We start from the raw sequence: 14,344 nt of genomic DNA, 5'->3' as shown, positions 1-14,344 counted from the left end.
GGGACAAGATGGCCACCCTCTGTAACACATCAAGAGTTTTTATTATCTGCTAAAACAATTTATAGATTATGAAGGCAAGCTGCTTTGAAGATTGGCCCCAGAAAGATAATTAATACAGCAATTAACACGAAACAAAGAAGATGATTATTCAAAAGACATTTCACTGAGTCTACAAAGATGCCTTCCTAAATAACCCATAAAAAAATTAGAAAAAACTGAAAAAGTAAAAAAACTCACCAAACGCTGCAATACGGCAGGGGTTAAAATGAAAAATATTCTAGATTTGGAGCAAAGTGCTTTCCGTATTGTAGGTTTGTTGTGTGTTTTTATTTGATAAGTGAGGTAAACAGTCACTGTTAAATAGCAGTGGTTTGTAAAAGTGAATATTTTTTTCCAGTTCCATTACAATCCATTACTGTGTTTAATGATAGATAATTGTCCAATGAGAACATTACACGGACTTTAATAATTTAATAATTTCAATTATCCGCACTGTTACCAAAAAAAAATATATTTAATCAACAGATTATTAATTAATTCATATAACATTTTTACTATGTTTGTGATAAATTCACTTACAGTTTCTGACCATTATTGGGAATATGAGTACTAAAAGCTTAAAATCTACGAAAATGAAAAAAATGAAAAAATCCCACGAATATATGGATGACCCCCTTTACTTCAGAGAGGTAATGATTAACGCATATGCAGAACTAGTTAACATTTGTTGTAGTTTATATATGTATGATTCTAAATTAAAGTAGAATGTAGCTGTTTCTACATTACGTTTGCTATTCTTCAATCATACATTATGTCTTACGTTGCGATGTTGCTGGTATAATTATTTAACTCATCTTCTAATTCTGCTAAATAATAATTTTAGGACGAAATCTATTGTTCCTGAATCCAGCGGAAATCGTTATCTACATGGCGCGAATAGCATAAATGCCGCAATCAGGTCAGGATGTCGTAAATGTATTTTAGAGGAATTGTAAAAGAAACCACATTGTCTTGGAACTGAAAAAAAAAGATCTTTTGGGTGAAACACGAAATCCATGCTCAGAATTCAGCTTTTTCATGCCAATAGCAACCATGCAGGTGTCAGTTGGAAGATAAAGGAAGGCATTTAAAATGAGATGATGAACAATGGAGTATGAGTAGAAAAAAACCTTCTTCTAAATTGATCCTTTAAATCCTTTAAGTGTCACAGGTTTATTAAAAATAAAACCCCGTAAAGGGGTTGGAAAAGGCTAGTAATCCAATTTCCGTGGTCTACATCGCCGTGGAGAGTTTTCCACCTCTTTACTAATCCTGTTGACACCCCAAGGCTTAGTGGAACAATCTATAGTATTTTATGAACCATACATAATGTATCATAAATGAGAAATATGACATAAAATATTATATTTATGATGCTACGGATATGAGGATGGCCAAATGTCTCATGCAGAACCCGCGGATACGAGGCGGATGAGGGAAGGTGGAGGGATGTCTATGCGACGGCATGCAACGAGAGGTCCCATGTGGACAGCAGGCAACTTAATCCACTCTGCGGTGGTCGCTGAAGATGGAGAAATATTTGGAAGACCTACGGAAACCTTTTGTTTAAGAGCATCGGGTGTGAAAGAGTAATATTTTAGTAATGGAATTCCTCAGTGAGAACTGGGTCGCAGAAAAACCGGGAGCTGCGCTTGGCCGTTCGGGCGGTAAATGGCACTGTCTTCAGCACTGCGTAGAAAATAACAGCCAGACAAGACAAAGAGAATACCATAAGAAGCAGGGATCTACCCAGTTAGTACATTGTTAGTGCTCTGGTTACTTCAGGTTGGCTTTAAACATTTTGAATTAAATAAAAAAAAAAAAAAAAAAATAATAAAAACTAATTCTGGAACATTTAATGTTCTGCAGTCATTCAATTATTCAATAATTGTATATGAACAGACCAATATTTATTTAGAAACCGTTTAATGGTCCTGCTCGTTTACATATTTATTATCATTTTTGTAATTATTCATTTCTTAATTTTATTACACTTTTGTTTTTCACTCTTCATATTAACCATTAAACCTTTTTTTAATGGCAAAATATTGATTATTGGTTTTATATATATTTATAATGAAGAATGAAATAAAAACTCAGTAGGTCTGTGAACAGCTGAAAAATATTATTAAATATACTAAAACATATTTAAAGCCACCACAGTAAATCATTTTTTTGCAAATCTTGGTTACTAGCAAGAGAAAAGCAGCGGGTATCGGGGTTCTCCGAAACGGCACATTCAGAAACAGTTGTCATTAGCGGCGGAACGCGCCGGGGTTACGAAATTATTTACTAACACAACTTTTCTCATGAACGGAACACAAACTGTATACGGAATTTGTTGTAAGGAGCATGTGTCCTTCTCTCCCTTCTCTCATATGTCTAGTTTTTATTGACTTAATTTTTCCAGTTATTAGTGCATACGCTATATATAAAAAAAAAGGATTCATACTCATAGTGTGATATAAAAAATAATGCCGTCTTACATTTGGAGCAAAATCAATAAATAATCACTGCACATATTTAGTGACTTAAAATAACTGGGTAAAATATGAAATTATTTAATATTCAGTTTTGGTATATTCTGATTTAGTTTTTTTGTTGTTTTTTTCTGTGATAGCCATGTCTGCCAGTGAATGTCCATTTGAAAAACTTCTTGTTAGTTAACCCGACAAAAGCAAGTTTGGCATTAGAAAGCAGTCCTGATTAGCCAGCAGGCTTAGCCAGTCGGCGTTTGCGTTAGGCTGGGTAAGTTTGCTCGGTAAGTTCTAGTTCAGTAACGAAGCCTGAGTGGGGCCGGGGGAAAAAAGTCTAGATGGCGGCAAGTAGCTCAGAAGCATTGAAAAGATCTTCTCTAGAGACCTAGGCTTGGGAGCAGCAATGAAGCAAAAGAACCTGTACCTGACCGAAAGCCTTGGTGTACGGACAAAGCTGGCGTGGTGCACGAGAGTCGTACATTGGTGGCGGTAGGTAACTTTATTACCCTATATATCATATGGCACATTGGAACTATACATGAAATGTTACCTATATATGACGGAACAAATTATCCTACCCAGCCACAATGTCAATGTATCAAGCGCTAAAATGTGTCTGCCAGAATATAAACAAAGTCATAGACGTTTCCATCTATAATGTGAGCTCTAAAGCTTCCCTGTTCTATGAAAATGCTGCTTATTGAAGAAGTTAGTACTGGGGGGTACTTTTTCCCCAGGTGGCAATAGATCTGCATTGAGGCGGCAGTAACCCGCTGCATACTAAAGAAGCTGAAATCCTTTTAAAATCGGAGGTTTTGTGCAATATTTATTAATCTTTCAATGTCCCGAGGCAATCCACATGGCCCTTTACTCTGTGGGAATGCGTCCTGTTCCTTTTTTATCTTCTATATACATTTTTCAGACACATGTTCAGTGTATAGGTCGTGTAAAGTGTTAGCTCTGAGACCAACGCTCTTACCTGTGATAATGTCTTCGATGGCTCCATCCTTCCCCTCGTAGACATGCCGGTTATCTTTAACTTGTCGCCTTCTTAGTTCCGCAATTAACTCTTGCTGCTGCCTCTTGGATTTATGTGAAGGGGACTGAAAGAGCAGAAAAAAGGAGAATATAGCAACATCTGCATGAATCAAGAGCTCTCCAAATGCAAGAGGGGCAAGTAATGAAAGCGAAGCCATGTAAATCATGGCAACCATATGACTATAGGACTCTCACACAACTAGATGCCCTGTGATACCCCCGTGTTCTACGTACCCTTAAAGTTACCCGAGGTATTAACAGACTAATATATATATATATATATATATATATATATATATATATATATATATATATATATATATATATATATATATAGAATTAACCCCTTAAAGACAATGGGTTGTCCTTAAACCCATTAAGAACAATGTACTGTGAGCCTGTAACCATTAAGGGGTTAATACATTCTCATCTAAATTGTTATCTACGCCTCCTCTATTATACCAAAGGATGCACAAGATGTATATGCACCCCAGCTGAGAGACCATCTTTCCTAATGTGACAAGTTGATTCCTTTGAAGCTGAGGGCCCTACTGATCCCGCCAGATGACCCAACAATAAAGTAGCATGTACAAAACAAAAATGATCCCGTACTGGAGGAAACGCACAGGGGAAACCTGCAACATCTTACGGAAGTAGAAGAAAATGCGGTGACTTAAATGTTCAAACTAAAGCTACAGAGCATGCCCTCGATTGTGGTGTTACACAAAATATATAAACAATGTCAATAGATGGGCAACCTTTTGGTCCTGTTGCTCCATCATGGCCTCTTGTTCAAGGAGTTTTTCCATTAGAGCTTGCTCCTGTTTTTTCCTCTGCTCGTTCTCCTCGTCGGCTGCCTGTGACATGAAAAATACAGCGACGAAATTATAACGTATTAAAAGCCAAACGCAAGTCATAACACAGGATGAGTCTGTGCATGTAAACATTTACAAAAACATGAGCAGCGTGCAACGTAAAGCAAGGAGCGCTCATCTTTACTTAAGGGGTAGATTAGGTGTATGTGGGGGTCCACAGCTGCACCCAATGAGCCTGTGTAGACAATAGCAGCGCCCTCTAGAGGTTAAAATGTGCAACGTCTGTTTTTGGCCTATGTGGTTTTATCTACAGCTATTATTATTATTATATTTTATTTATATAGCACCAACAATGTACGCAGCGCTTCATCTATCTATCTATCTATCTATCCATTTATCAATTTATCAATTTAGTGAAAAAATGCGCTTTCACCAACCTTATAAGCTTTCACAAATCTGACGAAAACTGGAAAGAAAACTGATGGTGGAGTGGTTTTGGGATTTTCGCCAAAATACTTCACTGCATCATCAAAGGCATCCTGCAAGAAAAAACAGAGTGGTTACAGCTCTAGAAGCCAAGTTCTCAGGATGATATCCCTAGCTCGACTGAGGCTTTAAACAGATAGACAAGCATGTATCTGCACACACGTGTCCTTTGCAATACAGTCATTCATGTGTTGGTTCTGCTATAGAGCTGAGGTTTTGATAAAGCCAAAGTCCAACCAAAATTACCTGGGAAATTTTTGCATCGTCTTGCAATTTTTTGAGCCTCCCTTCATTATTTTGAATGAATTCTTTCAACATGATATTGTGGTCGTGCATTGTGAATTCCCGTTTCGTCAGGTCCATTCCTCTCTGCAACTCCTTTACATCCAAGAGGACATTTTCCAGAGAAACTGTAAAACATTTAAAAAAAAGGAAACCAGTTCACAAAAATTAGCCGACACATGACATTATATAATTACATTTTATTACATGCTGTTTTCTTCTTCTTTTATTGTAGTAACTGCAATACCCCCCTTTACCAGTTGGTGGTGCTGAAGCTACACGATCCTGGTATGTTTATTTGTCTTATTAGAATGTGTTATTGAGTGTATCACATGGCATGGAATACAAGTGATTGAAAACAGAAAACAGTAGCAGGACTCAGACAGTGGGGTCCGTGTCTTTAACTTTATACTGGGTTTAGTGTCGTCCGGCAGACAGACGGACATACCTGCTTTTCTAACAGTTGTAAGTGTGCTTAAGAATGCTTCATGCTTTTAGTAGAGGCTTCCACAAGAAGAAGGACAATGAGACAATCTCATTTTCTAATCTCCAATAATTAAATAACTTTTTGGGGGGTAGACTGTGCATTTAAGTTAATACAAAGCTCAGAAATTAAGAATCTGTTTATTACCAGCTGTCCCAAGCTATTACTTTTCCCTGGATTGTCTTAAACCGAGAGCTAAATTCTACTTCAGTAACGTGGTGTTTTGATTGAAACATATCTATCATTGTCAAAATAAAAATAACAGATATTACCTGCTGCGGCTTTCTCCACGTAATGAAGCTCGTTGTAGAAAAGTGCTACTTGTGAATATTTTTCTCGTACTACGTTGGAAATATAGTGCAAGAGCGTTTGTTTTCTGTCCGTGGACTTGGTATCCAAAAGCTGGAAGATAATATACAAGAAAGCTCATGTATTGTTTGCAAATATCCGTCTCCTTGGGTATTATTTTTGCCAAGCTTCCTCTGCCCTTCTTAGCTATCAGCTTTAACTCTTTCAAGTTCTCCCAGCGATCAGTCTTAAGACGCATCTACCCCCATCTGTAACAAGTCAATGACCCCACTGGCTTCTTACTGCGGCGTATCACAATAACACAAACCGATACTGGCGCGATATTACGATATCCCTAGAAGGTAGATTTGTGATTCTAATGTACAGAAAGAAGAACCCCCATGGGAAAGGATTAAGAATCCAAGCAGTGCATCGGGAGAGTCATGCAAAGGGTTAAATGCTTTATTGCGTTCTTCACACTTGAATTTGGTGATAATCCTTTAGTAGTCGGAAAAGTCCTTACCAAGTCCAGACTCTGAAGCTTAAATCCGTAGACAGCACCCCGCTTACTGCTGTTCATGTAGTTTCCGAGGGCCAATATTATCTACAATGAAATAATATGAGAATAGTGTTATCTGCCACATCGAAGTATTCCCTGCCACCCATCGTACAATAAACAGGCAAGTACTTACCTCCAGTATTTTCTTCAGCTTTTGAGATGACTTAATTGAAACCGACGCAGCGATTATTGCATGAAGTTGCTACGGTTACAAAAGAAAACGTTAATAGATTTCTTCCCAAATTAATTATTTATTAAAAAGGGAGACCGTAAAACTCTAACAAACTTCAAAACTTAAAAGAGCAATTATTTTAATGGAAGCTATCGTTCAATTAGCGCTAAAAGGAATATCCTTCAAATATATTGTATTTAAATGTCTTGTTGAAACCACTGCATCCTCCGTATCATGGCTCGATAAGACCAAAGCTGCGCTTTATATTTAATTTGATAAAAATTATAAGATTAGGCACCAATGACATTTTATGACTGCCTTCCCAACATCGTTGAACATATATTTGGCTTACTGGTGTCAACATCTGAACGCTCTCTGAGAAGTTCCCGATGAATGCCATAATGGTCATTTTTTGCATCAATCTTTCTATCTTGCTAAACTGGAGCATAAATCGGTCTTCATCGGTCAAATTGTCCAGAGGTTTCTTCTCTCGCTCATATTGCCTCAGGACTTTCACTTCACCCTCCGTAGGCATAAACCTCATTAAACACTCAACAAAATCCACCGGCAAAGTTTTCAGATCAAATCTATAAAAAAAGGAGGAAAAATGACAATAAGATGGCATCTACTCTACGATCAGAATAGCTGCTATATATGAATCAGAGAGTTTCGGGATAGAAACAATCAAGTCCGTACAGAAGTGTGCCATAAACATATTGTTTAATGTATGCATTATTTTCTACTCTGTTTTTGGGGCTGGGTTGACGTTATCAATGAGGAGCAATCACCAAGCAAACCAATGGAATGTTACTGGTTCCTCCACATTTTGGAATGGCCCACTTTTTCCCACCAGCGCTTGCCGATTATCAGCTTGGGGAACAACAGGCAGACAACCCGATATATTTTGAGGACAACCTGTCTGGAGATGTATTTCCAGGACATTTTCTGCAGCCCTGGTAGAGGTCCATGTGTGCTCCTCAAGATGCATCAGATGTTACTGGACAGGGAGACACCATGAAGCAGCCAAGAAACCTACATTTATACTGCTGAGTATCGGCATTGGAGTAGGTGTATATATCAAAAATAATCATTGCTTATTGATCATTTCAAGCAAAATAATTAGGTGTTTTTTATTGTAAAAACCTAATTTTATATGTTTAGCAGCCTGCAAATCGCTCATGTAAATTCATGGCTACTTTGATACAAATACAAGGTAAACCCTTAAACAACGGGAGATTCTAAGGTAAACTAAGCTTTTCCCCATTGTTTTGCTGAAACAATGAAAATATCAGCCGTCAGGCAGAATTGAGTGTCGGATCTTTTTTTTTAGAGACGCAATGTCTGCAGGAAGAACATATTTCACTGAGCGGCATAACCTTCTGCTGATATTAATTTTCATGTTCAAAACAATGGAGAAGAATTATTGATTTTTGAACCGTCCTCTCTCATAACAAAGAGACTACGGCGATTCATCTATATTTGAGAATATCCGCAGCCCGGAGTGCGAAGAACAGAAAAGTCTGTTAAGTCCCATGAGATTCCCAATATTTTTCTCCTTGAGCATAAATTCCAGCGCCGTGTACAGTAATGTAGGTTAGAATTGACAAAAACCTGTTTTATCTCATTTTTGGGGGGATTTTTTCTGCAGACCTGAAAGCTGCTATTGCTGCCTGGGATATTTTGGGTGACTTTTATGCTCAAACACCACACCGAGCTGACCCTTTATGGCAATGCTAATGAAGTCTGTTGCTCCATTGAGTTTCATTAGTCAAAGTGTCTGACTGGGTAATTAAGACCGAGGTACTCTATTTTATTTAGCACAGGCAGTATAATAAGGAATCATGCAAAACCTAGAACTGTTTTAAAAACATATTTTTAATCTTATAATAGTAATAAAAAAACAGTGAAGTGGAAATATGTTGTTATAAAAAGTTGATATTAGGGATATTAGGTAATTTTAGATTGATTAGGTATGGAGAGGCTAAAATTACATTTATAAAAGGCATGTTTACATATATTCTATGGGTTCTATAAAGAGCCTGCAAGATAATAAGCATTATTTCCAGGGCCAGGCATTGTACTTACAGCTGAATAGCTCTGCAGATCTCGTCCGCCGTCTTGCCAGCTTTTCTCAGGGTGATGGCGAGATTTTTTGCTCTGTTTGCTTCCAGTAGCGTCACTTTATTAGACCCTTTGGGCGCGACCTTTTGCTTGGTGGAAGAGACGTCAATAGATGGTCCTTGGGCTTTTGTCTTGAAAATCTCTTCAAATTCATCAACATTTAAATCCTAAAGTGAAAAAAAAAAAAAGAATATCACAGAATTAACAGATTTTATAATATATATATATTGAAATAAAGAAAAATCTGAGAGCATAATTGGTCAGAATTATTTCTATTTACTAAAGAATATTTTCCCTTTTTTTACCTGATTTTATAATAAAAAAAGTTGCAAAACAAACATATTACCTCCAATATCCTTTCATCGTCGATTTCGTTAAACACGGTTCCGTTGATCTGGTTGGGCTTCAAGGCGACCCAGTTGAACACCGGCATTCGGAATTTCGTCTTGATCGGCTTCTTAATTTTCACGGCTGGATTGTTTTAAAATCAAAAGTATGAATGCAAAGAGCTTTTTTTTTTTTGCAAACAGATAAAACTAAATACTAAAAACATAGCATGCAAAAAAAAAAAAAAGTAAGAAGAATAAAAAGAAACAGATAAAAAAACTGAATAATTGTAATTTCTCTATTTTGTTTTTTTGCGTGATATTTGGAAAGCTAGCGGTTGGCTAACCCGGATCGAGACCATACAGGAGACATGTACAATTATCACAGCTTTATATATATATATATATATATATATATCTATATATATATGTATATATATATATATATGGGCAGAACTATGTATTTTTTACAATAGGTCATTCGCTGTAGAAGGACTCTTTTAAGCTGATACTTGCTTGGCACCCTGCACTAAATGATGCGGTAAAAGAGTGAATGAAAGGTGTTTGCATTGAGCACAGGTTTGGCTAACAAACTAAAAAATAATAATCTGGACACGCATAAAAACAAAAACACAAAACAAGGAGAACCTACAGAAAAGTTTGATGGGGCCATCTAGCGGAAGCACAAAAACAAAGAAAGAATCGTTGTTATTTACACATTAATTCAAACAAACATCAACGATAATGCAAAATCACTCCAATTAAAGTAGCATGAGAGTGCATGACGCCAATTAAAGTAGAACCTTCACTATTTTAGCATAACTAAGTTCATTTATGACAACTAATTCTGTCTTGTGATTTGGGTTTGCCAATCCATGTAACTGTTTTGGAGGTATTTGCTTTAACCCCTTAAGGACAATGGGCGGGCCCTAAACCCATTGAAAACAATGCATTTTGAGCCTGTACATGTAATTCTGTTCTTATTAAAAAATACCTGTATTTGGCACAATAAAAAGTGTTAAAATGGGCTCTTTTAATTATGATCGCCTCAGTTCTCAAGCATGTTCTGCTGGGCAATGCTAAACTAAAATCATCCCTGCTGATGTCTCATGATAACCACGCAACGGCCTGTCCGTCACAGATAACTTATGTTCTTTACCTATGTCATAGAACTGTTCACACGTATCTACAAGTTGTATTCTTACTCACAGGAAAGGCTATCAGCTTTTATAAGAGTGCAATATGAAGTTCTAACAAGCTGACTCAGTTCCACCTACTTCCTGCGAGGATATGCAATAATGTTGGCAACAAATAACTAAAGTTGAGGTCACTGAAGTTCAAGGTTCTATCTCAATATCACTTGAATGAAACAAAGCAGCTGGTTGCACATTTTATTTGCCCTCAAATGAACTCCTTAACCCAACAGATAGCCGGAAGCTTTGCATAGCCAGACGACGTTGGACTCGATAGTACCTGCAAGTCCTGAGTTGAAGATGACCGTGGGTGAAGCTGTTCCTGGGAGAGGGGGAGCACCTGGCGGAGGAGGGGGTGGAGGAATTGGGGGCTCTGCAGTTGGACCTGGAAGAGGAGGTGGGGGTGGAGGAGGTGGAGGTGGTGGAGGCGGTGGTGGCTGGGGTGGTGTTGAACTGGGACCATTTTGCACTGCAAAAAAAAAAAAGCATTAATGTTTTACAAGGTTAGCACATCCTGGTTTCCAAATTTGGTGTAAATTCCATACAGCAAGATAAATATTATCTACAGGTCTTATTCATCCTCATATGTTTAATACCTTAAATTACCAAAAGCCAATATTTGACCAGTCGACTATTTTGTATGAATTAGAATAGAATTAGATGTCACAAATCTACCGACAGTTAAATAACATACACATCCCAAGAATATATTTCTTACCTGTCCCAGATCCAGAAGGTAATGGAGGTGGAGGTGGCGGCAGAGTGCCTGAAGATACACCTTCGGGAACTCCTGACGTACTCGAAGCACCGCCTGGTGCCGGAAGTCCACAAACTGAGATATTAACACCAGAAGCTGTTCCAGACGTCACCTCTGTACCTGGCGGCACAGTTCCTGAGGTTACCAGTGGCATAATGGAAATATCTCCATCCCCCTTCTTTTGGATTTTTATTGTGCCTTGCTTTTCTAATTCATGGATCTTCCTCTCCAGAGTAGACTGTCTCTGTATTGCTTCCTCCTTCTCCTTAACCATTTTTCTTAATGTGTTCACCTGTGTATTGGCATCTTTACAAACTTCCTACAAAAAGATCAAAACACAAAGACAACATGTATGAACACCAGTGGGACCAACAAATAACACAATATTGATGACAATGTAACGAAATAAACATGGGAAGCCACGTCTCTCTTGTCTACTCCTTGAGTGGTTCTATCAACATTTCCTCCTTAGCCTCTTAGTCGTATCATGTGCCCTTACAGTAAAAAATGTCATCTATAAACCACTCCAAAAGGTGGGATCACTGAGGAATGTAGTTGTTCATTACACCAGTGGTTCATTTTTATAGTTTTTATATGTAAATAACATTAGGAATTAACATTTGAGAACCCAATTTTTTTTTTTTTGGACCAGTAACTTTAACTTTAACGGAATGATATAGTACAAAGATAAACGTTTGTTTGTTAAATAATACAGCTACAAGACTGCAGAGACTCATTTCAAATACACGTGTTAACCAGTAGTTAGAGAGCAATGTGTATTATTACATAAAGAAATGGGCAAATTCCTTTTTGGAAACATATAAATGTGAGATGAAGCCATCTATTGGTTCTTAAAAAGTGATCCTTAGAAACATGGAAATGTAACAAAGAAGATGTTCAATAGGAACTTTGGGTTAGTAAATTCGTTTGTAGCGACTAATATATGTTAATAATGCAGGTACACATGGTATAGCTTATTAATAGCGAGTGAGCTGTAAGAACACGAGGGCTGTATGACAGCTTGAGTTCCAGCGCTGGTGCTGCCTTAGTTCTGCCTGAAGAATCATATCCACGCGCATATTAGATTACGAGTTACAGGCGGAGATATAACAAAGAAAAGTATCATATATTACAGATATGCCATCATTCTACAGACACACGTACTCTCGCCAGTTCCAGTTCTTTATGTCTCTGCATAAGCTGCTTTTCCAGTTCTACGATTTTTGACATAGCTTCATTTTCTGTGTCTTGCAGCTTTTCAGACAACTGTAAAATAAGACAGGTTATTCATTATTTATTTCCCCCAAAAAAATATTTGTAGGTATGTGAAAGGAGGAACAATGTTATGAATCACATAGCTATGGCTATGGCTATAAATGTTAAAATGAAATAAGTCATAAAATGTTACATTGTATCACCTTAACAACTGAGATTATATCACCAGACTAGCTAAATGGCGGTTCAGTGCCAATTGTTTACCAGAGACGGTGAACTCTGGAGGAACGTGCCATCAACCCAACTACAGTGAGCTCCTCTACAAGTGCAGCTGTAGAGTCAACATAACTCTCAATATAACGCTATGGAATCTCGTGTCGCGCTTTCCGTACGGGTATCCCTTGGAGACATGCATTGGTACCAAGAAGGCTTCTCAGTCCCGTTCACCTTCGTTGTAAACCTTGTGCTTTGCCCTTTCAAGGAAGGTGTTTTACTGCTTATTCTTTTGTACTCTTGTTCTAAACCCTTTCATTTTGGGCCTTCACCATCTGTGCAATGACCTAGCCCTCTATCTATGAAATTTCATCACAGGTACCAGTCTCGGATTGTCTCCAGGCTAGCAAATCGAGAGACCTCCCTTAAACTCTACTTTCTTGACCTTCTTGTCATAGGAGTCTCTAGTTTTTTTTGGAAGGGAATCATTTTATGTTCTGCATTGAAAACAAACGGGTTGGTTTAATCTCTTTGGGGAATTGGCTACGTCCCACGTGATCTTTTGGACTTAAATGGTCTACAAAAGGTCCATATCACCTTACAAATTGCCGATAAATTAGATCTATACACAAAGGCACTCTTAAAAGTTTTGATTAGTTTTATAGATCTTCTTATTGTTTATCAGCAACAAAACAAACTAAGGAGATGACAATTACACACCTTTACACACATCAAAATGATTTCACAAATATACCAATATAGTCCAGATTAAATACACCCCAAGAATTGTGTTTGAAATAATGAATCACTTTACAGTTCCGCAGAAAACATGTAATCTACGGGGGACACGCGTGTACATTAGTGGGATGTTGACGTAGACATTCTGCTTACGTGAGAAATATTTTCTTCCAGTTCTTCGACTCTTTCCAAGGCTGCATTTTTGGTCTCGGCATCCTCCAGAAGAGCTCCCACATCAAACACATTATCTAGATAAGCTTGGATCTGAACTTGTAGCTTGTCGCTTTCTGTGTGCTTCAGTTTCTGAAATTTAAACATTTATGATCGCTATACTGAGCGCATCAGGCCCGAAATGCAGTGGATATATGTGGAAATGTACAGTATACATTATGCAAGTATACCATCAAGATGCAAATATTAAAAAAATAACTAAAACACAAACAGGGTCGGACTATTTCTTAGATAAAGTACATTTTTCGTTTGTGTGTTTATGCCCAGTAAGACCAGTAAATCCAATAAATAGTTGTTATTTAATTATTTAATTATTTATTTATTTTAAATATTTTTTTACATCAAAAAATTATCTGGTCAATTATCTGGTCAAGAAATATCATTTTAAAATCTATGAATCTGTTAAATGTAAATGTATAATAGAAATAAATTAAACACGGGAAACTCAGGAAGTAAAGTTAACAGAATATTTAGGACAGTTAAGTGTATTTCAGGAAGGCTAATGAATTCAGCGGAACTACTTTTGATCCACTAAGACGTAACGTGTAGACATATTGGCAAATCAGTTGATCCTTCTTGGAATCAGTGATGCCTGACGTTCCAAAAGCCGTGAGCTACAATTCCCACAGTGCTGAGCCATACGTAACCACCATTAAAAATCCCAATAATAATAATAACAATAATAATAATAATAATAATAAAAATCCCAATAATAATAATAAAAAATACTACTTACATCCAAGTATTCATCCAGGGCTAATTTGGTAAATTCAAACTGAAGATGAACTCTGAAATTCATGTCTTCTACTGAATGGACTACAATGTTAATAAACTGCATGCATGCCACCTGCAACCAAACGGAGTGAGTTTTACCCTGTTCCTAATAACAGAACATGCAAAGCGAGCAGAA

General features: G+C 37.3%; 1 protein-coding gene across 5 annotated transcripts in view; it reads right to left on the bottom strand.

Annotated features, from left to right (window-relative positions):
• FMNL2 (formin like 2) overlaps window positions 1–14,344 on the bottom strand; it is an 86,941-nt gene that overhangs the window by 1,755 nt on the left and 70,842 nt on the right. For 4 of the 5 annotated variants that reach the window (XM_053471700.1, XM_053471697.1, XM_053471698.1 and 1 more), the window contains exons 11-25: window positions 14,171–14,281; window positions 13,357–13,506; window positions 12,202–12,303; window positions 10,999–11,356; window positions 10,561–10,749; window positions 9,108–9,232; window positions 8,726–8,928; window positions 6,993–7,227; window positions 6,602–6,670; window positions 6,433–6,513; window positions 5,894–6,023; window positions 5,102–5,265; window positions 4,807–4,908; window positions 4,313–4,411; window positions 3,496–3,619 (exon numbers count right to left, since the gene is read on the bottom strand). In XM_053471700.1, the coding sequence (XP_053327675.1) occupies window positions 3,496–3,619; window positions 4,313–4,411; window positions 4,807–4,908; window positions 5,102–5,265; window positions 5,894–6,023; window positions 6,433–6,513; window positions 6,602–6,670; window positions 6,993–7,227; window positions 8,726–8,928; window positions 9,108–9,232; window positions 10,561–10,749; window positions 10,999–11,356; window positions 12,202–12,303; window positions 13,357–13,506; window positions 14,171–14,281 (2,242 nt within the window). Of the gene's footprint in view, window positions 1–1,599; window positions 1,729–3,495; window positions 3,620–4,312; window positions 4,412–4,806; window positions 4,909–5,101; window positions 5,266–5,893; window positions 6,024–6,432; window positions 6,514–6,601; window positions 6,671–6,992; window positions 7,228–8,725; window positions 8,929–9,107; window positions 9,233–10,560; window positions 10,750–10,998; window positions 11,357–12,201; window positions 12,304–13,356; window positions 13,507–14,170; window positions 14,282–14,344 lie in introns of those variants that run through there. The other variant, XM_053471699.1, reaches the window with a different exon arrangement.

The sequence above is a fragment of the Spea bombifrons genome, chromosome 7, assembly GCF_027358695.1.
Source record: "Spea bombifrons isolate aSpeBom1 chromosome 7, aSpeBom1.2.pri, whole genome shotgun sequence".
Classification (NCBI taxonomy): Eukaryota; Metazoa; Chordata; class Amphibia; order Anura; family Pelobatidae; genus Spea; species Spea bombifrons.
The sequence above is the reverse complement of the archived record's forward strand: the minus strand, read 5'-3'. Positions and strand labels throughout refer to the sequence as shown.